Source organism: Lynx canadensis, chromosome A2 (genome assembly GCF_007474595.2).
Source record: "Lynx canadensis isolate LIC74 chromosome A2, mLynCan4.pri.v2, whole genome shotgun sequence".
Lineage (NCBI taxonomy): Eukaryota > Metazoa > Chordata > Mammalia > Carnivora > Felidae > Lynx > Lynx canadensis.
Window position 1 is genome coordinate 51,388,287 of NC_044304.2, and position 23,378 is coordinate 51,411,664.

General features: G+C 42.1%; 1 protein-coding gene across 2 annotated transcripts; it reads left to right on the forward strand.

Annotated features, from left to right (window-relative positions):
* Positions 1-5,645: 5,645 nt before the first annotated feature.
* BRK1 (BRICK1 subunit of SCAR/WAVE actin nucleating complex) lies at positions 5,646-21,266 on the forward strand. Of its 2 annotated transcripts, XM_030307385.1 has the most exons (4): positions 5,646-5,806; positions 14,005-14,087; positions 14,348-14,357; positions 21,101-21,266. In XM_030307385.1, the coding sequence occupies exons 1-4, from the start codon at positions 5,689-5,691 to the stop codon at positions 21,226-21,228; spliced, it is 339 nt and encodes a 112-aa protein (XP_030163245.1). In that variant the 5' UTR covers positions 5,646-5,688; the 3' UTR covers positions 21,229-21,266. The 2 variants fall into 2 exon arrangements, with proteins under 2 accessions (XP_030163245.1, XP_030163246.1); XM_030307386.1 differs by lacking the exon at positions 21,101-21,266 and having other exon boundaries at positions 5,653-5,806; positions 14,348-15,310.
* The last annotated feature ends 2,112 nt before the right edge of the window (positions 21,267-23,378 follow it).

Sequence of the window (23,378 nt, forward strand, 5' to 3'; positions counted from 1 at the left end):
AAGAATGAAATCTTGCCATTTGTAACAATGTGGATGGAACTGGAGGGAGGGTATTATGCTAAGCAAAAGAAGAGAAAGATATCACATGATTTCACTCATGTGGAATTTGAGAAACAACAGAACATCATAAGGAAAGGGGAGGAAAAATAAGATAAAAACAGAGAGGGAGGCAAACCATAAGAGACTCTTAAATATAGAGAACAAACAGGGTTGTTGGGGGTGGGGAAAATGAGTGATGGGCGCTTGTTAGGATGAGCACTGGGTGTTATATGTAAATGATGAATCACTAGATTCTACTCCTGAAACCAAGACTACACTGTGTGTTAACGAGAAGAAATAAAAATACATACATACATGCATATATTAGGACCTCTTTTTGGAGAAAAGAATAAAATAAAAGCAAAAGAGTTATTGGTGACATTTCAAATCAGAAGACCTCTCCCTGACAGTGCTTAGCATAAAGGAGGTTTGTTGATTTCTTTCAACTGTTGTTTTTCCTGTCTTTGTACATTCCTTCACGTACTGTGTTCAAATATCTGGACTGCCTTAGGATGAGCAATTGACACTGAAGGGATAGTTGTCTATTACAAACATCCTGTGAAAGTCTTCTGATGCTTGATGTCATCACCCACTACATAGAAGATCAGGGCTGCACTGGTACAACACCATGGCAAGGTGGAATGTGCAGGGTGTTAACAACTCCTCAGCATATGACCAAAAAAGATTACTTAATCCCAGGATCCTTTTCCTGAATCCTTCACTCCTAAGAGCAGATAGGGCTGGAGGTAAAAGGCTTTATCAAATGCCCAGCTTAAGTGCTGGGCAGAACCAACCTGGGTTGAGAGGGGGCTTCTGAACCCAGATCACACCACTTCCACACAAGGTTTAAATCAAGACGATTCACTCCTCCACTCCCACCACCTGAAAGCACCGTCATCCACTCCAGTAGGGGTTCAACCTTGGAAGTCTGTTTAAGCTGCTTTAATAGCTCCCAGATACGGAACACCTTGTACTCCTGGCCAAAAGTCTTCCCCTTTACACGCTCTTCCCGTTCCAAGGAAATAGGTCCCTCGATTTCCCCACCTGGGAAAGGGGAAGTGAACGTCCAGGTGCAGCTGAGATCTTCGTGAACTGTGAACTGCGATCCTGATCCGGAGAGGCTGAAGCTGCCGAGAGTGGGGGAGGCTCCCCTTCCCAGCAGGCAGAAGGGGCTTGTCCCCTGTGGGTCCCTAAACGGGGGTGGGGGCCAGACGGCTTTGGCCGAGGCGGAGGTGGCGGTGGGAGCCCGGGCCCGGTCCCACCATCCGGGCCGGGGGCTCACCTGCTGAACTCCGCGGGGCCGCACGCTCCAGAGTGGCGGCCGCTGTTCCCGGGCCACTTCTCTTCTCCACCGGGCGCCTGGCAACCGCCTTTGTGACCCAGGACGGGGCGGGGCGGGGAGAGGGGGGAGGAGTCCGAGCCGCCGCGGGGATGAGGGCTCCAGGCGCCCAGCTTGGGAGGTGTCAGGACTAGATTCTCTACCCCCACCGCCTTGGAACCCTTTGTCCAGGACTCGGTTCGAATCCTGTCCTCTCCATTCCCCCTCCTCCTCTCTTCCCCGCTACACCTTTGTGCTTTTGAGATAGTCACGGAGGGCGACACGCCCACTTCAAAAGGTGTGGTCAGGAACCTGCATAGAAGTCCCGGGACTTGTAGTTAGTGTTGAGTTAGTCTTTAGTCTTTTTTTTTTTTTTTTTTTACGTTTATTTATTTTGAATGGGGCAGAGGAGAGAGAGAGAGAACGCGCACATGCATGCGAGTGGGCAAGGGGCAAAGGGAGGGGTGGAGAGAGAGAATGAGAGAGTGTCCCAAGCAGGTTCTGGCTTGTAAGCGCAGACAGAGCCCAACTCGGGGCTCCATCTCAGGAACCATGAGATCATGACCTGAGCCCAGATCAAGAGTGGGATGCTCAACTGACTGAGTCTCCCAAGAGCCCCAGTCTTCACGCTTTAAACCACGCTCAAGACGTATTCAGGCTGAAAGCTTTTATTGCTGCATTGGTGTGGTCCCAGCACAAGGAGACAGTATTTATAAATGCTCACCTCTCACGAACAAGAGGAAAGGTACGTGTCTTCCCTTGACTTCCTGACCCAAAATCGTTTTTCTGCCTTCTATTAAACCCCCGAAAAGGCAATGCTGTCGTCTTCTAACAAAGTTGAAGAACTGACCGTTTCACCACAGTGAGTGATGTAACAACTTTGTAAGCGTCACTGCAAACAATGTCCTTGGAAGGCTGAGGGAAGACAGGTCTACACAACTAACTCCTATATCCCCTGTGCCTGGCTATCCCAGTGCGTGGCAGTGTTGAAATATTAGTGGCGAGAATTAAACTAATGGTCCTTCCTGCCCTTACCTTACCCAGAAATTGCCCTTGCACTTTTCCAACTATAGAGCACAGCATAAATAAGAACTGTCACCTTTTATCTGGCTCTTTGGGTGAAGCTGAACAGGAGAGATGGGGGGCATGGGTGTGGAGTCAGGCTAAGATCCTGGTTTGGAAGACCAGATGGTCTTGGTCTTGAGGGTCAAGAGGTCTTAAGGGGCAGAGATCAAGAACTGTCATATGTGCTGTGTGTGTGTGTGTGTGTGTGTGTGTGTGTGTGTGTGGCACCCTGTGGAAGGAAAGGAAAATGGAGAAGAGAGTTTGTCAGAAAATGGAGAGAGGGACAGAGAGTGATGAGTCTAGACTTGGAAGAGACTGAAATGATTTGAATTGCAAATCATTTTCCAGTAAGTTTTTTATTTTCTTGTTGATAAAAAGAGACACTGCTATTTAAAAAGCAAACAGAACAGTTTTTATTGCACAGTTGTGTTTTTTAAATATTAAAACCCCCAAAGTAAAATTATATAATTAAAAGTTGTTGGCTAGAGAGGGCTTCGTACTGTTAAGACATTCTGTACCACAGCCCTCTATACAGTCTGCCCAGCTCTAAGGGATACATTTTCGGAGGTACAATTTGCTATCACCTCTGGCTCTGATACTCCAGCTCCACGTCTATCACACATATATGGAAAACCATAATCTCCCATGTTATAAGTTACTGATGACCTACAACATCACCTTTGTTGTAGCACTGTATGATCCAGTGCTCAACATTCTGTGTGCACTGTTTTCACGGATTGTCATGACAATAGCCACATTTGCTCTGCCAAAAGAGGATGCAGTTCTTTTAAAGAGGCTAACAACATTGCCATGGTGCACATGCTATATCCATAGCTGCACAAATGATGGTCTAAGTGCATATGATTGCAAAAAAGACTCACATGACCACGTGTGATGCAATTGACACATTTCTTCAAGAATTTGATTCCACTCTGATTATTATCCATGAAGTCATTGACAAGATTCCCTGAGTTCTGTGAAACATATGACAGATCTAAAGACCGGAACTTTGTTCTCTTATGCTGAGGCAATGTGCCACCTGGAAGCACTACTTGTTGCACCAGCAGCACTCCCAAAGGGCTTGCCTCGGTAGCCCTGCATCACTCATCGGTAACAACTTCTGCTGTGAACAACTCCCACGCTGGCAAACCCATACTGAAGGACTGCCTGACAGCAAGCTCGATGAGCATACAGGAAAAAGCTGCAGAAGTCCAGAGGAATATTCTTCACTGTAGCATAGCACCACATCCTTGTGTTGTTTGGAATTACGGGGGAGACCCTAGAATAGGTGTATAGGAAGTCCTGGAAAAAGGGAAGAGCTGAGCCTGACTTGTCCATGGAAGGCCATTAATCTGGGGAAAGAAAGTTGGATAGATATGTATACTTAATTTTCTGCTTTCTACATAAAAAGGAAATGTAAACTCATGAGTGTCTGTTTTGTGAAGAGTCAAGCACTGTGCTTTGTGTTTTATTTATCCTTTCTCACAGAATTCTCCCAACAATCCTAATCCATCCATGTTGTTATTCCTGTATTACACATGAAGAAACAAAAGCTCAAAGGGGTGAAGTGACTCCTCTTTGGTAGATTTGTGATTTGAAACTGAGATGTCCCACCTTTGAAGGAAAAGTACATCTCAGGCACCTGGGTGGCTCAGTCAGTTGAGTGACTGACTCCTGGCTCAGATCATGATCCTAGGATTATGGGATCGAGCCCTATGTCAATCTTCTTGCTGAGCATGGAGCCTGCTTGAAATTCTCTGTCTCCCTCTACCCCTCTCCCCTGCTTGCTCTCTCTCTCTAAAATAAAAATTAAAAAAAAAAAAAAAGGAAAAGCAGATCTATCTGATATATTTGTGACATGTGAGCAAGATACTAACTTCAACAGCATCACTTAGGAAGCAGGGTCTTGAATGGCAATAGCCCTCTGGATGCCTGGGGTTCGATATTTACAGTTGATATTTATTATTTCAGCATCATTTCTATGAATATGTAGGAGAGCTCAAGATAGACCCTAACCTGTTTTCAGAGTGGTTCAGTGAAAAGATATTGGAGTCAGGAATCAACTGGTGAAGGTTCACCACTTATTTGACTGTGTGACCTTTAACTTTGTCATCAAGAGAAACCTCTTCCTGATTTCCTTCCACAGGGTTTGTGAGGGTCCAGTGAGGTAAAAGCTACAAAAGTAGCTTTATAGCTTGTAAAATCTCGTTTCTAAGTAAAGGACTGTTAGTAAAGGTTTCTTCCCAGTGCATGTATTGCACAAAGCAGACTGTAAATACTCTCTTAAACAAATGTAAAATTGTTCATAATTCCACTACTTTAGTAAACAAGACAGTGACATTTTTTGTATATACTTTTTGTCCTCAAGCAGATGTAATTTTCATATAATTGCAATCAAAGAAAATGTTGTATTTTGTTTTCCCCTTCATTTATCACGTATGTGATGTGTCATAGAGTTCATAATTGCCATTTTATTTAAATAGCAATGGTATTAATTATATTAAGTAGCTGCATGATATCGTCGTAGGTGGCTATACCATCGCTTAGTTATTCCCCAACTGTGGAGATATAGTTGTTTTGTTTTTTTAAATAGACAATGTCACAAAGAGCACCTTTGTGCTTAAACTGTCTCCCCCCACCCCTTTTTTAAACGATTTTCTTAATGTTTAGGTCAAAAAAGTTTGAATTTTTTGACAGTTCTTGCTATCAATTTATAAATTTCCTTAAGGAGTTGTGCCAGTTTACAGTGTGACCAGCTATTTAGGAGTCTATCAATTTCCCCTCCGCCTCTCCACCACTAGATATTATTGTTTAGAAAAAAATATTTTGTTCATTTGATGGTTGCAAGGTGGGCATCATATTGCGTTGTTGAAAGCCATTTTTAAAATGAGTTGTATTTAATGTGGCTTAATTGACTGTACCCAACTTATTGCTGACACAAACCTTAGTTTGGAGCAGCTAGGGCAGTGGGTGTCACGTGGTCACGTGCCCCGCAACGACCAAACCGCCCAGGGTGGGGTACGTGATGGGTAGGGAGTGTCTCGGCGCTTGCGCATTCCAGTCTCCCCGCTGGTTTTTGATGCGACTTTTTTCAGGGGCGTGGGAGCAGAACTAAAACGCAGGCGAGGACTTGACATCGCGCAGGCGCATCACAATGTTCGTGGATTTGTGGGTGTCAAGGCATGGGTGTGGACTGGCAGCGCAGACGCACTGCCGGCCTGGAGGGTCGGGGCGCCTGCGCAGTCGCTCCTCCTTAGGCGGCAGCCATGGCGGGTCAAGAGGATCCGGTGCAGCGGGAGATTCACCAGGACTGGGCGAACCGGGAGTACATTGAGGTCATCACCAGCAGCATCAAGAAAATCGCGGACTTTCTCAACTCGTTCGGTCAGCGGGCGAGCAGGGGGAGGCGAGGGTGGGTCGAAGGCCACTCAGGCAGTTTGGCGATGGCGCTCAGAAGCTTTGAAGGGGCTTTCTCCGGGCTGGTTTTCGCGTCCTCCTTTCGGAGTCCACCTTCCCCCTCTCGCTCTGATCCTCAGGCTCCACTGGGCAGTGCCTGTGGGGTTATCCTGCGCCAGGCTGAGTTCATCGGCTTCATTGCTATCACCCCAGATCCGTTAACAAGTCCTTCCTTTTTCCAGACTCTTCAGATCGCTCCATCCACCGTCTTTTCTTCTCTTTTCTTCTTTTCTTCTCTCAGCAGTAGCCTCCCTGCTTCCTTTGTGACCCGCTTCCATTCCAGTTCCCACTTTGCGCTCAATGTGCGCCTTTCAGAATGCAGCCGCAGCCGTGTCGCTGCTTGTGTAAGTCTCTTGAAGTTTGCTCATCGTTTTCAGGATCATTTTAGCGCCATGCCTTTTAGTCGCCCCTTCCCGTCTCTCGTGTTTCTTGTCCTGAGAGTGGTAGGAGACGAGATCAGAAGTAAAGTCCAGATTTTTAAGGATATGGAGCTTTCTATATTGCTAGTATCTAGCCGATAGTTGGTATTCTACTGCTTTTGGCAAAATCTTTCCTAGGCGTGGCTTGCTTGTGATAGTCTTAAATTCTTGATGCATTGTTCCGTGTCCTTCTGGACAGCAAACATGTAACAGAGACTCCCATCCCATCTTCTTCCCAACTGTTTCTTTAGCCGAACTAGGCCCTGGGTAGACTTACTTAAGTAATTGCAAGGTGTAAGGATGACATCTAGTGATCTTTTTCCAACTAGTGTGCTCCTGTTCCAGCACTTCAGCCGCAAGCAACTAAGACTAAGTAGTGGAAACTGATGTATAAAAATGATTTAAAGTAATTAATTTTCCAGTCAGAGGACTGATGCATTCTGAGGAGTAAGGTAACGAGAACATGAATTTTCTTAGAAAGCATCAGCAAGAGAAACTAGATCTCAGTACAAAGCTCTCTCTCAAAGCTCCACTCTGGCGGACAGAGAATAAGAATCATTTCCTGCTTTCAAGGAATTTCTGTCTTGAAGATGAAATAATGACAGCTTCGGAACATCGGTTTTGTATTAATGTATTTACTTACAAAGTGTATAAGATTATAATCTTGATGTGCCTTGGCATGATGGATTTTCTCACCAGGGAATGAGGGTGAGGGCAGTATTCATGAGAAAACAGTATAAATATATATGCAATTGATACATATTCGCACCCATAACTCGGTATAGATAGAGGTTGTAGGAGGGAATGATAGTCAACAAATCATAGATCTCATGTATCCTGAAATTGTTTAAGGACCATGAGTGAAGGAGTATGGTTTAGTAAAAAAGATACATGGATTTGGAGCTAGGAGACTCAAGTCGGAGGCTACACTAATGGATTGCAGTGAACTGAAAACATCTAAGAAATACTGAACCCATTTACCCTGCTACTCAGATAGTCTGGGTTTCCTCAGTTTCTTTCTTCCTAAGTTCTGTGCAAACTCTTTCAATGTTAGTTCTCATAATTGGTTTCTCCTGCTTTCCTGGAGAGTTGAACTATTATTGGAGGTTGATCACAGCATTCTTTACTCATAATCTTCCTTCAGAGAGAGGGCTGGAGAAGAGAAACCAAAATATTGCATGCTAGGGGAAAGATGGAAAGATAAGATCACAGCTTTGAGACTTTGGCTTAGTTGGGAAAGGCAGTGGAAAGTAGTTGGAAAAATCACTGACATGGAGAGTTTTAACTTTAAAAAGCAGAATTAAAAGACTTCACCTATCTGGTAGGATCAGAAAATCCAATCAAAGAATGTCAGTGAAATCAGTAAAGCATGTAAAATTACAAGTAACGCTGGGGCTGTTACTCAAAATTTAAAAGTGATCTAGCATGTCACTTCCCCGGATTTGGATCTGGGTAACGTAATAACTTCATTTCTGAGCACTGAATTGTATTAATAAACTTTTAATTCATGTGCATTTATCTTTTTTTTTTTTTTAATTTTTTTTTCAACGTTTTTTTTTATTTATTTTGGGACAGAGAGAGACAGAGCATGAACGGGGGAGGGGCAGAGAGAGAGGGAGACACAGAATCGGAAACAGGCTCCAGGCTCCGAGCCATCAGCCCAGAGCCTGACGCGGGGCTCGAACTCGCGGACCGCGAGATCGTGACCTGGCTGAAGTCGGACGCTTAACCGACTGCGCCACCCAGGCGCCCCTCATGTGCATTTATCTTTGACATAAATCTTCTTGGCATCTTATAGTCACTAGATTTATAGCAGATGAGTCTTGGAACTGACCGGAAATTGAAGAGTTTGAGCTCTGGATTTGCAGGGGAGAAATGCCTCTTTTCTTGCTTTATAAACAAGGGAATACCTGCACTGAAATTTTATCAAATGTGTGAATCACATTTTGTGATCAAATAGAGGATAAAGACTTTTCTTTTTATTTGAGATTTCAACAAGTCCTAGACTGAGGAAAAGTCACACAGAATTCCAGTGTTGAGGATTGGATCTTAAGGATTTCCTTAGCTTAAGCCATTATTCTCCCTTAATGCGATGCTAGTGGCCTAATGTTTGGAGTAATTACTAAATAGTTTTTGAAGATTGTGGGAAATGAATTTAGTCCTTTTAAAGAAAAATGACAATTAATTGCAATTAAGAATGGAATTATGAAGCAAGGTAAAAAGCTAAAGCCATTTGACTTAGTACTTAGGTGTACCTGAGGCAAGTTCTTGAAGACTGAGCATATCATTGATAGAAGAGTTTCGACAAGGACCAACAGGCCGAGAAACTGGATAAATCATGTAACACTTGAATATATTGTCTTGGCATTGAATGACTCAGGATGAACTTGTGAGGGATATATTTTCCCACTCTAAGTCCTTAGTGTGACTCCTCAGTTCTGATGTGTAGATGTAGGGCTTGTATTGAATTTATAATAATATGATTTGGTGGTACAGAGATTTATCAGGAGTTTACTTTGAGGGGGCATCTGGAGCTCTTTGGAAATGGCAGCAATCCTCCAGTCCCCATCCCGGCCACAGAGAGTCTCTGTAGGCCATGTACTTTGCAGAGTAAACTGTTAGCTAATGACTAAATAGCTTTTACCCTGTGATTCCAGCAGGTGAGAGTAATAGAGGTGGACCACCCACCTGAACCCGAGAACCCATAGATCATAAGGCAGTGATAACACCCAAACACTTGGCCTGTTCTGTACCTTGAATTGGGGACACTTCTAAAAACAGATTGTCACGGAAGATAGCTTTTTATTTTTATACCATTTTATCTGATTCTAAAGCTAATCTGTGCAGAGAAGTGTAACAAAAATAATAAGTGATATTTTTCTAAATGTCAGTTTTTATACTTAGCCAACAAATGTAGCATGCCTGTTATGATCCCAGCTATGTGACATCCTCTGAAAAAGGAATAAATAAGAATAAATGGTAGCCACTCCTGAGAAATTTAGAATTCTGTCAGAGAAGTAAGACGTAACTACAACAGCAGTTCAAGAGAATGACAGTGTTGATTTTTGCAGGCTAAGGTTATGTGCATTAAGAGTTCAGAGGAGCTGGTAACTGGCATTTGTCAGTAGTGGTAATGGATACACAGTATCAAGTACCCTGGCTAGGACTGCTGGTGTCTTCAGTTAAAGTCTGGTGATAACACACTCATAAATGCACTCTGGTTTCAGATTTGTTCAGCTGCTGAGTGCTTTCAGTGTTTTGCTTGAATCAATATGTATTTCTTGGGATCTGAAATAATGACTAGTTTCTGGAGTTATATATTCTGGAGGTTATATATTTCTCAACAGTGCTTACCCATTTAGGTCAGTAACATAGTGTTGTTCTTGGATTCGGATTCATTACCAAATTTACAGAGCTAGAACAGAAACAGCTGTCCAGGAAGGAACCCTCCCTCTCACCACCCCACCCCCCTGCAGACAATTTTGGCATGTTTCTTTTTATGGGAAATGACAGGTTGTTAGTGGTAACATTCATGCTCTTACTGAATAGCATACATGGTGTGCCTTTGAGCTGCTAAAAACCAGATTGAAAGAGATTTGGTCCTGTTGGGCCGTCCTGGCAGTGAAGGTGGATCCAGGAAAAGGAGGGTGCTGAGGTCTTTGTACTCAAGCTAGATCTAGGAATTAGAAGAAGCAGCACTAGCAGATAAACAAAAACGATTTAAAAGAGGAATGGAGAATGTCCAGAATAGGCAAATCCATAGAGACAGAAAGATGAATGGTTGCCAGCAGTTGGGGTAAGGCTGAATGGGGAATGACTGCTCATTGGTACAAGGTTTCATGTAGGGATTATGAGGATGTTCTAAAATTAGATTATGGTGATGGTTGTACAACTCTGCTCTAAAAACTATTGAATTGTATACTTTAAGCAAGTGAAGTTCATGGTATATAAATTATATATCAATTAAGCTATTTTTAAAAAAGAATAATGAGGGGCGCCTGGGTGGTGCAGTCGGTTAAGCGTCCGACTTCAGCCAGGTCACGATCTCACAGTCCGTGAGTTCGAGCCCCGCGTCGGGCTCTGGGCTGATGGCTCGGAGCCTGGAGCCTGTTTCCGATTCTGTGTCTCCCTCTCTCTCTGCCCCTCCCCCGTTCATGCTCTGTCTCTCTCTGTCCCAAAAATAAAATAAAAAACGTTGAAAAAAAAAAATTAAAAAAAAAAAAAAAAAAAAAAAAAAAAAAAAAAGAATAATGAAGATGGGTGAGTGGGAAAATACCTAGTATGGAAACAAAAAGAAAAAAAGGAACCAGTAAATGGAAGAGTCAGGCTATAAGCATATTTTAAGAGATGTGGGGAGGGGACTCCAGGCTCAGTCAGTTGAGTGTCCAACTTCTGCTCAGGTCATGATCTCACAGTTCGTAAGTTCGAGCCCCACATCGGGCTCTGCTGACAGCTCGGAGCCTGGAACCTGCTTCAGATCCTGTGTCTCACTCTCTGCCCCTCCCCCCACCTCGCATTCTGTCTGTTTCTCTATCAAAAATAAATAAACATTAAAAAAAGAGATGTGGGGAATAGGGACACCTGGGTGCACCAGTCAGTTAAGTGTCTGACTCTTAATTTTGGCTCAGGTCATGATTTCAGTTTCGTGAGTTTGAGCCCTGCGTTGGGCTCTGCGCTGATAGCACAGAGCTTGCTTAGGATTCTCCCTTTCTCTTTGCCCCTCCCCTGCACATGCTCTCTCTCTCTCTCTCAAAATAAACAAACTTGAGAGAGAGAGAGAGAGAGAGATGTGGGGGATAAATTACGGCCTCAGAGGTTCCTAAAGATGGTAATGTTGTGTGTGATGGGAAGGTACCATCCAGGGCAGTAAGCGAACTGGGTTCTGAACTCAGCTGTGCTACTTACTATTTTGTCCCATCAGTTATCCAAGATGGGCTTTGGTTTCCCCACTTGTAGAATTAGTAGAGTCACACTAGAGCCAATTTTTTGTTCTACTGATACCAATATGCCAGAATCCATCTTTTTTTTTTTTTTTTTTTTCAAAAACATCTCTGTGCCAGGCAAGATACTAATATTTCAAAGATTAATAAGAGTCAGTATCTGCCTTTGATGAACTCATTCTAGTGGGGAGCAGACATGGAAATAAATGATAAATTATAAATATATAAATATCATTGGGCTATGTAGCATGAGCATTTTCTCGTGTCATTGAGTATTCAACCTTGTAATTTTGTTTGCGCGCAGGGGAGGGGCACAGAGAGAGGGAGAGGAAGAATCTGAAGCAGGCTCCTGGCTCTGAGCTGTCAGCACAGAGCCTGACCTAGGGCTTGAACTCTTATTCGGACACTTAAGCAAATGAGCCACCCAGGCACCCCTTGTTTTGTTTTTTAATGATTTGTTAAAATGATGCCTTTTTTGTTTGTTTTTTTAGTGACTTGTTAAAAAGATGCAAACTTGTAATTTTTAATGGTTGGTTTTATTTATTTTTTTTTTTTAATTTTTTTTTCAACGTTTATTTATTTTTGGGACAGAGAGAGACAGAGCATGAACGGGGGAGGGGCAGAGAGAGAGGGAGACACAGAATCGGAAACAGGCTCCAGGCTCTGAGCCATCAGCCCAGAGCCCGACGCGGGGCTCGAACTCACGGACCGCGAGATCGTGACCTGGCTGAAGTCGGACGCCCAACTGACTGCGCCACCCAGGCGCCCCTAATGGTTGGTTTTAATAGTCTTTCATAAATATGCCCTACTTCATGAAATCATTCGTAAGTAATAGTGGTGAACATTCTTTTTTTTATTTTTTATTTTTTATTTTTTTGAAGGGGAGAGAGAGAGAGAGACAAAGCATGAGCAGGGGAGGAGCAGAGAGAGGGAAGGAGATACAGAATTCTAAGAAGGCTCCAGGCTCTAAGCTGTCAGCACAGAGCCCGATGTGGGGCTTGAACTTACAAACTGTGAGATCATGACCTGAGCCGAAGCCGGACGCTTAACCAACTGAGCCACCCAGGCGCCCCAAGTGGTGAACATTCTTATTTGTTAAATCTGTATTCAAAGGGGGAAATGATAACTAAGACCAAGTACATAAACTATAAATTCAACCATAAATGTACAGCAGAGGGAGAATTATATCCATCTGTCACAGACCTCTCAGAGGCCCAATTTGAAGTGAACCTTGAAGGAGAATGTTTAGACAGGCAAGATGAGTAAGATTTGGACATGGAGAAGATTTGGACATGGGGTTGAAGCAAAATCTGGGTGAAGGAAAATTTGTCGAAATAGATGCCCAAGTGCTTTTGCATAACAAGGAAGAGATGAAGAGGAAGTTGTGAGCTAAGTGTTAAATCATTGAGTGGGAGATTGTCTTGGAGAGAGGATATTTTAGGCTTAAAAAGTGAAGATTATTGAGGATGAGCAAACAGTGAAGTTGAAAGGGTAGGAAATAATTAGCATGTCTAGAAACCTTTTTTCCTATGTGTTGAGAATGGTTGGGGAAAGAGTAGTAAAGTGGTTTCTGTTAGAGGAGTTTGCAGAGGAAAAGGTATTTTAGGGGAAATCTGAGGTTTCATTTTGGATGAGGTAGAGAAAGAAGATTAGAAGGATAAAGGAAGAAAAGGAGTTTTGCTGTTTTCCACAGATGGAATGTGGGCTTCACAGGGTATTGATGTTCTCCCAAGTTTTTTCTCATTCTGAAATGCCTGCACACATAGTGATGACACATTAAGTACCTTCCTAGAGCAAAAGCAGTGATGCCTTTCCTCCTCTCCACAGTCTCTGCTGCTTTCTTGGCCTCTGTTTCTCCTCCCTGTTGAGATTATTTTCTTCCTCTTGTTGCTTCCCCTTTCTTGAAACTCTTGGTTTGCGTTTTAGCAAATAGCCACCTGTACAGTGTTGGTGTGTTAGTTTTTACTGGCTGCCATAACAAGTTACCATAACTTTAGCCGCTTTTATCACATAAGTTTATTGTTTTACAGCTGAGTAGATTGGAAGTCCAACATCAGTTCCCTGGGCTAAAATCAGGGTGTCAGCAGGGCTGCCTTTCTTTCTGGAGACTCTAGGAGAAGATCCATTTCCTTGCTCATTGAGTTGCTGGCAGAATTCAGTTTCTTGTGGCTGTAGGCCTGAGATCTCTATTTCCTTGCTGGCTTTCAGCTGAGGGCTGTTCCCAGCTTCTCAAGGTCACTGGCATCCTTTGGCTCATGGTCTTCTTCCTCCATCTTCAAAGGCAGCAATAGCAGGTTGAGTTCCCCTCACACTTTGAATCTCTTCTTCCTCCACCTTTTCCCTGTCTCTTACATTTAGGATTTGTGATTAGATTGTGTCCATCTGGATAATCCTGGATCTCAGGGTCCTTAAACTTAATCATATCCACAAAGTCCTTTTTGTCGTGTAGGATACATATTCACAGGTTTGGGGGATTAGGTCATGGACATCTTTAGGGGTTATTTTCTCTGCCTACCACCCTTGGTAGGAAGTTCAGCAGGTCCATTCTAAGCAGCTGTGTTCCTAATATAATTCTCACCTCTTCTGCATTCCCCTGCTTTGCCCATCTGCTCTCATTTGGGCTCTGCATGATATATCATTCCTCCTCTTCAGCTAGGGGCTGTGTGTACGTGCGTGCGCGCGCGCGCGCGCGCGTGTGTGTGTGTGTGTGTGTGTGTGTCTGTATTTGGAATGACATTAATCCTGAACATCAGTCTCCTTTTACCAGATATGTCTTGTCGTTCAAGACTTGCAACACTAAACGAGAAATTGACAGCCCTCGAACGGAGAATAGAGTACATTGAAGCACGGGTGAGTATGTCAGGGAAGGTACTTCCTCATGACGCTAGGCAGGGGTTGTGCAGAGAGAATGCACATTTCTACTTGTTACTGAAACAAACATGGAAGCAATAACAGCCTTAGAGAAGTTAATGGACTCAGTTCCCTGGATTTGACCCAGGTTTCTGGACTCCAAAGCTGTTATCTTTCTTACCACTCCCAACTACCTAGGATCTATAAAAAGATTTTTTTACTCTTTGTGAATTTATCTAATTGTCAATTTCCTTTGACAGGTGACAAAAGGTGAGACCCTCACCTAGAACTGTGCCATGCTGCTGCTGGGAAGTTGCTTTACAGAACACAGGCCTACGTGGGAAAGGCCCCAGCAGCCTCAGCTCCTTCCTCTCTCCTTAAAGAGCAACAGGGCTTATTCTTGTTTTTCTTTTTTCAAAAGCGTGGCCTTTGGGCTCTGCCATGTACATCGGTGTGTGATGTGGCATGTGGGAAGAAGTCCAGGGGAACTCTCGGAAACAACATTAGGCATTTTACCTTTTAAGTAACATTTTGTAGAACTGTTTGTCAACGTATTTGAGGCGTGCAGAGCCAGACGCCTGGGACTCTTTGTTAAGGTCCTCCCCACCTCCTTTTCTCTCTCTCTCTGTCTCTGTCTCTCTCTCACACACACACAACACACACACACACACACTTTCCTTACAGCTCTCATTGCCTCTGCATTGGTTCTATAAACAGTCTTTGTCTCCTTTCCACCTTTGGTGGGGGGGTGGGAGGCAGTCCTATCTGAGACACTTATGCCCCGGCAAGGTGGCCACAAGAGAATGTTGTTGGTAACCCACCAGTTTCTTGTCCTTTTGGGGAGGTCAAGGCCAGGCCCCCACTTGGCTTGAAGGGACATTTTCAGAATTTTCTTTCTGTCACTTGGGGTGTCTTTGCCTCTCATATTTCCCTAATAAACTCCTCAACTTTATTTGACTGCTGTGATTGTGGTGGGGAGAGGAGCTAGAGATGGGGCTCACCCATTCCACAGAAATCTGACGTGCGGGATGATTACTCTGACATAAAACTCTCAGATGTTGCTCTTTGATCAAAGTCTAGGTTGCCTACCAGATGGAGCCCCTCCATGTTTGGACTTTTAGCTGACTGATACATCCTGGGGAATCATTTGGTCATTCAGCAGACATTTCCCAGGTACTTACTATGTAGGCATGTTATGCTCCAATAAAAGCTACAGCACTGAATCAGGCATGATGCTTCTAGTCTCCTGAAATGCCAGCATCCACACAGTTTAACCGCAGCCCAGGGCAGACTATTAGTTTTATCAGGTAAGAGCTAAATGTCTATTTCTTTTGAAAAGCAAAGAGTTTAAACAGAAGGGTCTAAAACTTTTCATTCTGGAATCCAAAACTTGCTATGAACTTAGGCCACCCTACTTCTAAAGGTTTATTTCTTATGTAGAATCTCTGTTTCAGTCACATAGAAGTCCTTATGCTCCAAGCACACACATTTCCCTCCATTCAAATCGTATTTGCTATTCAAGGGTAGCTTGAGTCAAACCTTTTCTAGAAAGTTCTCCTAGACTTTACTTTTCATTTAGTACTGCCCTTTTCCTTTTCTCAATCCCTCCCATCCCATCTTGCCATGCTAACACTACACTTCAGCTCTGGATTTGATCTTGTTATGAGTCATTCTCTGGTGTAGTGTCTACCTGGTGTAATATACATGAGTACCTTTTCCTGTATTGCCCAGCTAGGTGCCTTGAGGAAGGCGGGTGGTCAATAAACACCAATTAAATTGACTTGTAGAGCCCAAGCTGCTTTGCATTGTCACATCTTTTGGAACCTCTGCTTAGACCTTTGGAAGGTCATTTTAAGTAGTACCTTCATTTAAAAATGGGATTTTTCAATGGAGACAAACCTGACATCCTTTCCTATAGTAAGTGTTATTTTTGAACACTGTTGAGCTCATCAGTACAGTGCTCTTAACAGTCACTTGAGTCACTTGAGTTCGTTATTCATAATAGCTCTGCCCTGTCCAGGATGAAGTAAGTACTTTCTAAAGTTCAAGATGTAGGTCATCTGGTGCTCCGCAGTCAGAGTAGCAGACCTTTATTGAGTTCCTGCTATATGCAAGGACTATACCATGAGTTAGTGATAGGGGAAAAAGTGATGGTAACCAACAGAAACAGGAAAAACCCTTCCTTTATAAAATGCTCAATAAATTCCTTACGGTTGTATGGATACTAATCTGTTAATTTATTGATACTGAAGTAACATTTCTAAAAAAAGTTAGTGTCCTAAGTAATGCCATGTTGCTAATGGTAACTTGCTGGTTGTAAGGAAAACAACTAGTAATATTTGATGTGGGAAACAAGGGAACACAGAACACAGCCTCCCGCTGGTAGTAACCCCTTCATCACCTCTGGCACTTCTAGGTGTGAGAGTGCTTTTCTGTGTTACCATTCCCTTTATAAAATGAGGCCCTGGTTTGCTCAAGGATATGTAGCTTGTGTTGTCTATAATTTATTATTACGTGTGCTAGATGTGCTCTTTGCTTTTTGTACTTTATTTCATTTAATCCTCAGACTTGAAGAAGTAGGCATTCTTATCTCCGTGTAATAGGTGACGAACTAGTTTTGACAGGCTAAAACTTGTCCAAAGCCATACGAAGTAAGGGAAGGAACTGGGATTTGAACCTGGACCTACCTGACTCAGACTGTTCTAACCATTCTTTGATTCTGACTGTGGTATATGAAATCTAAAATTTATTTTCTCATTCCCAGGCCAGTGCCCTTTCACTGTCCTCACACGAGACACTACAAACCTGTGTTAGCCTTACATGCTTCCATCTTTTCTTTTGTTAAGAAGGCTTCACAGGCTGTCCTTGCTGTGTCTGGCAAATACCGTTTGCATTTATGTCTGTGTTGCGTAGTTTTGCTCCTAACCGCTTCCTTTCTCTGAAGGTTTGATTTTATGCTGTATGTTCTGGAAGCCTTGCCTAAGGAATTTAATCCACTCTAGTGCTTCCTCCAGCTATTTTGGGTTGAGCCAAAAGAAGCAGCTGTATCCCCCTTCTGAAAGACCTTATCTGGTCAGACTCCAGAGACTGGAATTTACTCTCATGTCATATGAGTCTTTGCTCACAGGTCATTGCAGTCCGTATTGTTAGGTTAAACAACCATTTATTTTTGTCTCCAGGGTGTCAGCTTCTTCAACTTAAGCAGTAACAGTTCCAAAATACTAATATTTTATCATTACTGAGGATGATAAAGTTCTATTTTACATTTTAATCTGCATTTATTAAATCATTCTGGTCTTTCTTTTAAACACTAATGTTCAGTGCTTATAACAAAACTAAGAGGTTGACAGGGTAGTTCTTTTGATTTGAACTGTAAGAAGATAGAGTTGCAGAAGGGTAAAATATGCTCAGATTTGCTAAATTCCAGTTGTTCTCAGTCACCTCATCATAATGAAAAACTAGATTGAGTTCATTTTCTTCTGAGGTTTGACATAGGGAAGTTACCCGCCTGGTGCCTCTCTTCCTTTCCTTATGACATCTGAAGGACTTTCCTGTTTTCTAATGTGAGTGGGAAATGAGCTATCTATGACAAATCTCTCCACCATCCATAGGAACCTTCAAGAGAACCTCTTCATTCTCTCATACTTGGAAATAATTTCTGCCCTGCAATTTGGTTTAATTTGCATATTTATCGAAAAACTAAAAAGTAGGGGGTTTGAGCCAGTGAGCTATGAGGATTACACATCTCTTGATAATAAAACAGTTTTCAATCTCTTGAAAAACTAAGCTTGACCTAGATTTCAGAAGCAGGAAGAAATAGGGAATTGATGTTTTTGGCATTAGAGACGTACGAAGTTCTGTTATGTTGCTCTTGTTACTTAGTACTTTGAATTTTCCACCTTTATTTCATAAAGCTGAAGGCATGTTTATAAACAGTATTTGTTATTGTAGGCCATGCTGAGTGGGACAGAAAGGCCATTGTTCACCTCCAGGCTCCTTCCCAGCTATTGTACTCAGTTTCAGACTGTTGCATGTGAGAAAATCTTTGTCCAAACTTGGCTTTGGAGAATGTGAGTTACTCTGGCAGTTTGTAGACAGTCGGTGCCATTAGGAACTGTACAAAAATACAGCTGCTGTCTGAAGGCAGGTGTGGTTGTCAAGTAGATTATATAACAGAAAATCAGGTGATTTAGGGCTCTCAGGTTTATTTTCTGAAGAAAAGCTAACCTTAATACTAAGTTGTCTAAAGATTAGGATTAGCTAGCAATAAAACTCACAGAACTAAGACGAGAAAGAATTTTAGGGATAATCAAGTCTACTCTTGCCATTTTAGAAATGAATAAACAAATCCAGACAGGTTGTGTGACATGCCCATCCACTTACCTGGTCAGGCCAGGCCAAAACTAAAACCCAGGTCTCCTTATCCCTGCTCTGTGCAGAGCTATTCAAGGACTCACACATCAGGTTTCTGTTTTCTGTGCAGTGCTGGTCCTTTATCAGCCTCTCCTTGGAACGCATTGATAACCTGACAGAACAAAGAGCAACTGTCACGTTTAGCTAAGTGTCACCCTTTGGCATCAGTGTTTGCATCAAAAAACTCTGGGGCAGGGTTTCCTGTGGCTCTTTGGGCACCTTTGGGTTTGTTGAGATGACCCAAGTATGAGGTTGTTATTGTGCCTTAATCTGCATCCCCCAACAATAACATGTTTTTAAACAAATAATTTTATTGTGAAACAATTTTCAGGCTTGTAGAAAAGTTATAAGAATAGTACAAAGAATTTATATATATTCATATAACATATTTTTGAATTGAGAGTATTTATTTTATCCCCAAATTTGAACTCATTTAATGTGATAATCCCAGTGTGACTTTAAGAGTTCACATGGACAATAAGTGCATTATAAGGAGAAACACTTTATTAATATACTTTTTTTAAAAGAAAATGTTTAATTCAATAATTCAGTTTGGCTTTGACAAACACTATGCCTAAGAAGTTGTTTATTAGCATCAAATACATTGTATGTCTCCTGTGCGTAAGGCACTGGAGATAAAATGGTGAGAAACAGACATATAGATCCTGCTCTTAGAGAGTATAATGGAGTCATGGTTCACTGGTATTTTCCCGAACAACCCAGAGGATACCAAAATGACATTTCATTTAAAAACTCAGGAAAAAAAGAACATAGAGGAACAATGCAGTATCAACTTTATTAAATAGGAAAGATATCATTGGCTAAAGTTTTATTTGTCAGAGTCAAGTTTTTCTGTTATTTGGTTACTTTAGTTTTAGTTGTTTGTTTTTTTTAAACACCTGTGATAGTCATACGATACTGCATATAGATTATAGGTACGCATAAGTGTATGAGAAGCACTAAAAATTGGCCTGGATAAAAGAACTATCAAAATTCATCAATAAAAAATCTAATAAATGTTCAAAGGGCTTCAGAGACAAAACGATGGCAAATAAGCTCATGAAAAGATACTCAACATTGCCAGTCACCGGGAAACACAAATTAAAACCTTAGTGAATTCCCACTATACGATCTATTAAAAGAGCTAAAACTTTAAAATAACAAAAAAACTAATACCAAGTGCAGGCGAGGATGTGGAGCAACTGGAACACGCCTGCCTGCGTTGCTGGTGAGAATGCAGTGATAGAGCCACTGCGGGAAAACACACTTCCCGTGTGACCCAACGATTTCACTCCTAGATGATTCTCACTTAGGACAAGTGAAAACTTATGTTCACACACACACAAAACAACCTGTATGCAAATGTTTATAATAGCTTTGTTCATGATTGCTGAAAACTGGGAACAACTCAGTATCCTTCAGTTAGTGAGTGGATGGCAGAATACCATTTGGCAATGAGAAGGAATAAGCTGTTGATACAACATGGATGAATCTCAAATTGATTATGCCAAGTAAAAAGCCAGGCTCAAAAGGCTATGTACTGCGTGATTCCATTAATGACATTGTGGGAAAAGCAACACGAGGGACAGAAGACAGATCAGTGGTTGTCAAGGCTTAGGCCTACAGGTAGAGGTTGGTCACAGCATCTTTTGGGGGTGATGAGATACTCTGTATCTTAGCTGTGGTGATGGTTACGTGACTGTTTTGTCAAAACTTGGATCTATACACCAAAATGTGAATTCTATATGTAAATTTAAAATAAATTTAGGGGGGAAAAGAGCCTGAATAGATACACGTCCAACTTGAGATAGTTATTGCTCCTGGGGAGGAAGGAGGGAAATGGGACCAGAGTGGATGTTAAAGGGGATTTTAGCCTCATCATATGTTTTGTTGAAAAAATAAAAAAGTAAATATGATAACATACTGTTGAATTTGTACAGTGAGATTATCAGTGTTTGCTTTATTATTTGTACTTCTTTGTATTTTCTAATTGGTCAAAATATAAACAAGGCAGAATGTATCCTTCTAAAGGAAAATTTATAAAAGACATTAAAATAGAAGGGGAGAGAAATAACCAGTTATATTAAAATATTTAGGTGTATTTTCTTCTATTCCTCTCTTCATGTTTGCTTTTGCATAGTGGAAAGTGTAATGTAAGAACAATAAAGCCTCTAGTTTTCCTTGGTATATCCTAAAACATGTTTTCCTTCCTCTTAAATAGTCTTTGTAATTATTTGCAATGATGTAATATCAGTCTTAAGCCTTGCATTTAAATAACTGCTCTCATTTTACGGATGTAGGCATTTCTGTAATATTATTAAACTGGTATGTTTCACTTTACTAACCTGGAAGTACAAATGAGGGTATGTTGGAATGAATCTTGTAAATTTTGATGTCTCTGAACCATTGTAATTTAACAGGAAGTCCTATCTTTCCTTGGGGTTTTCCTCCACAAATGTTTCCATGTTGATGTTGAATATAGCTGGAGGTCATCCCTGCTGGCCACTCTTCCTGCTGGAAGCCATCAGGATACTTTGTATAATGTACTTTCAAGGAAACTCCATGGCAAAATCACCCAAGGTTCTGGTGTTCCTTTGTAGATTTGCCTGACTCCTTGGATGGGACTCTTGCCATCATTTTCAACAAGGCAGGAAATGATGAACCTCTAATCCAGCACACTCCTCTGACCACCGTCTGCACACCCTTATACATGCTTCCAATTTTTTAAAATAAAACATTTATATGTAAATGTTTTATTTTTTGAGAGGGAGAGAGACATGGAGTGCAAGCGTGGGAGGGGCAGAGAGAGAGGGAGACAGAATCCAAAGCAGGCTCCAGGCTCTGAGCTGTCAGCACAGAGCCCATTGCAGGACTTGAACTCACAAACTGCGAGATCATGGCCTGAGCTGAAGTCAGAGGCTTAACTGAGCCACCCAGGGGTGGCAGAAAACCATGTAACTCGATCTCGGGGTCATGAGTTCAAGCCCCATGTTGGATGTAGAGATTACTTAAAAATAAAAAGTATTAAAAAAAAAAAAGAATTGATTTGGGTCAATTATATCTCAAGACTGGGGGAAAAAGGAACTGATTTAGTTTTCATTACAAAGGTAATAAAACTATATTCTAAAAAATGGGGGTGGGGGAATAACTGCATAAAGGTCACCACACTATACATACAATTTGATAGCTTTTCCCCCTGTATTTTTAAATTTTTTAATGTTTATTATTTTGAGAGAGAGAAATGAGTGAGGGAGGGGCAGAGAGAGGGAGACACAGAATCTGAAGCAGGCTCCAAGCTCTGAGCTGTCAGCACACAACCTGAAACGGTGCTCAAACCCACGAACTGTGAGATCATAACCTGAGCAGAAGTTAAACACTCAACTGACTGAGCCACCCAGGTGCCCCCCCGCCCCGTGCATTTTTATTCATTTCCAAATTCTAAATAAGCCTCTCATTTTGATAGGGTTGCCATTTTCCAGTATGGTTTGTGGAGAATTTCGCATCAGTCTTTCTTGTCAGGCAATTGAAGAAACTGGAATGAAGTTGTTCCAATGGGTCATCATACATCTAAAATCACAAATCGAAACCTCTTCTGCTTTGGCAGATTTGGTTGAGAACAGCTGCCCAGGAGGATAGCCAAACAAAAAATTTTTATTTGTCCATTCTCCCTCTGCCATTTCTTTTAAATTTTTTTTTTTCAACGTTTACTTATTTTTGGGACAGAGAGAGACAGAGCATGAACGGGGGAGGGGCAGAGAGAGAGGGAGACACAGAATCGGAAACAGGCTCCAGGCTCTGAGCCATCAGCCCAGAGCCCGACGCGGGGCTCGAACTCCCAGACCGCGAGATCGTGACCTGGCTGAAGTCGGACGCTTAACCGACTGCGCCACCCAGGCGCCCCTGCCATTTCTTTTAAATGTTAGGGTTGTAGTGTTGGTCTATGAGCATAAATATATGTCTCTCTTTGGCTTGGGCCTCCAAATGGATTTTCACTAAGTGGTAGGACTGTTGGAGTCCTGGACTTAGAGGCAGGATATAAAACCAATGAGAAGAAAACTGGATTGGGAAGTCTGCCAATGAGCCCTTATCTGACATCCTAGGTGGGTATTTGTCTGATGATAAATGGGAAGGGAAAACTTTTAGCTCTATTCTTCAAAGTTCATCCCAGATAAAACTCCTGGGAAGCCTAGCCTGAATTTTTCAGGTCCAGCAAACGACTTTACACCTTGGTCTTCTACAATCAATATCATATTCTAACAGCATGTCTTGTATGCTTGCCCAGTAGCCTGTGAACATTTTCAGGACTAAGACAATGTGTTTAATTTATAATATTAACTGCTGAGAATTGCTCTGAGTGCTTACTATGTACTAGACACCACTTCCCCCTCAACACTTGGTTAGGGGACTATATATATATATATATATATATATATATATATATATATAATAAAATTTATTTATTTAGAGAGAGAGAGTGAGCACAAGTCGGGGAGGGGCACAGAGAAGAGAGAATCCCAAGCAGGCTCTGCACCATCAATCAGTGCATAGCCCAATGTGGGGCTCAAACTCAGGAACCCTTGAGATCATGACCTGAGATCTGACTGTGCCACCCAGGCGCCCCTGGGACATACTTTTTAAAAATGAGCAAGGTCTCAGAGAATTTAAAGAATTCTGCCCAACATCACAGATCTGAAGCTACACCTGGAATGAGAACCCAGGTGGATGTGAATTTCAAATCGCACATAGACTGCAGTATCAAATATTATCCCATTTTCAATTTCCGTTAATCCTTTTGATTACGTCCAGGACAAAGTTGGTTTCACAGCTAATACTTGGTGCTTAACATCTAACACTTGGCTAACCCGTCGAACCAAGGAA

Excerpts from the sequence above, each read along its gene's own strand:
- BRK1 (XM_030307385.1), top strand. The coding sequence starts at position 5,689 with ATGGCGGGTCAAGAGGATCCGGTGCAGCGGGAGATTCACCAGGACTGG. Across the intron at positions 5,807-14,004 it reads GGACTTTCTCAACTCGTTCG|ATATGTCTTGTCGTTCAAGA; the intron begins GTCAGCGGGCGA and ends TCCTTTTACCAG.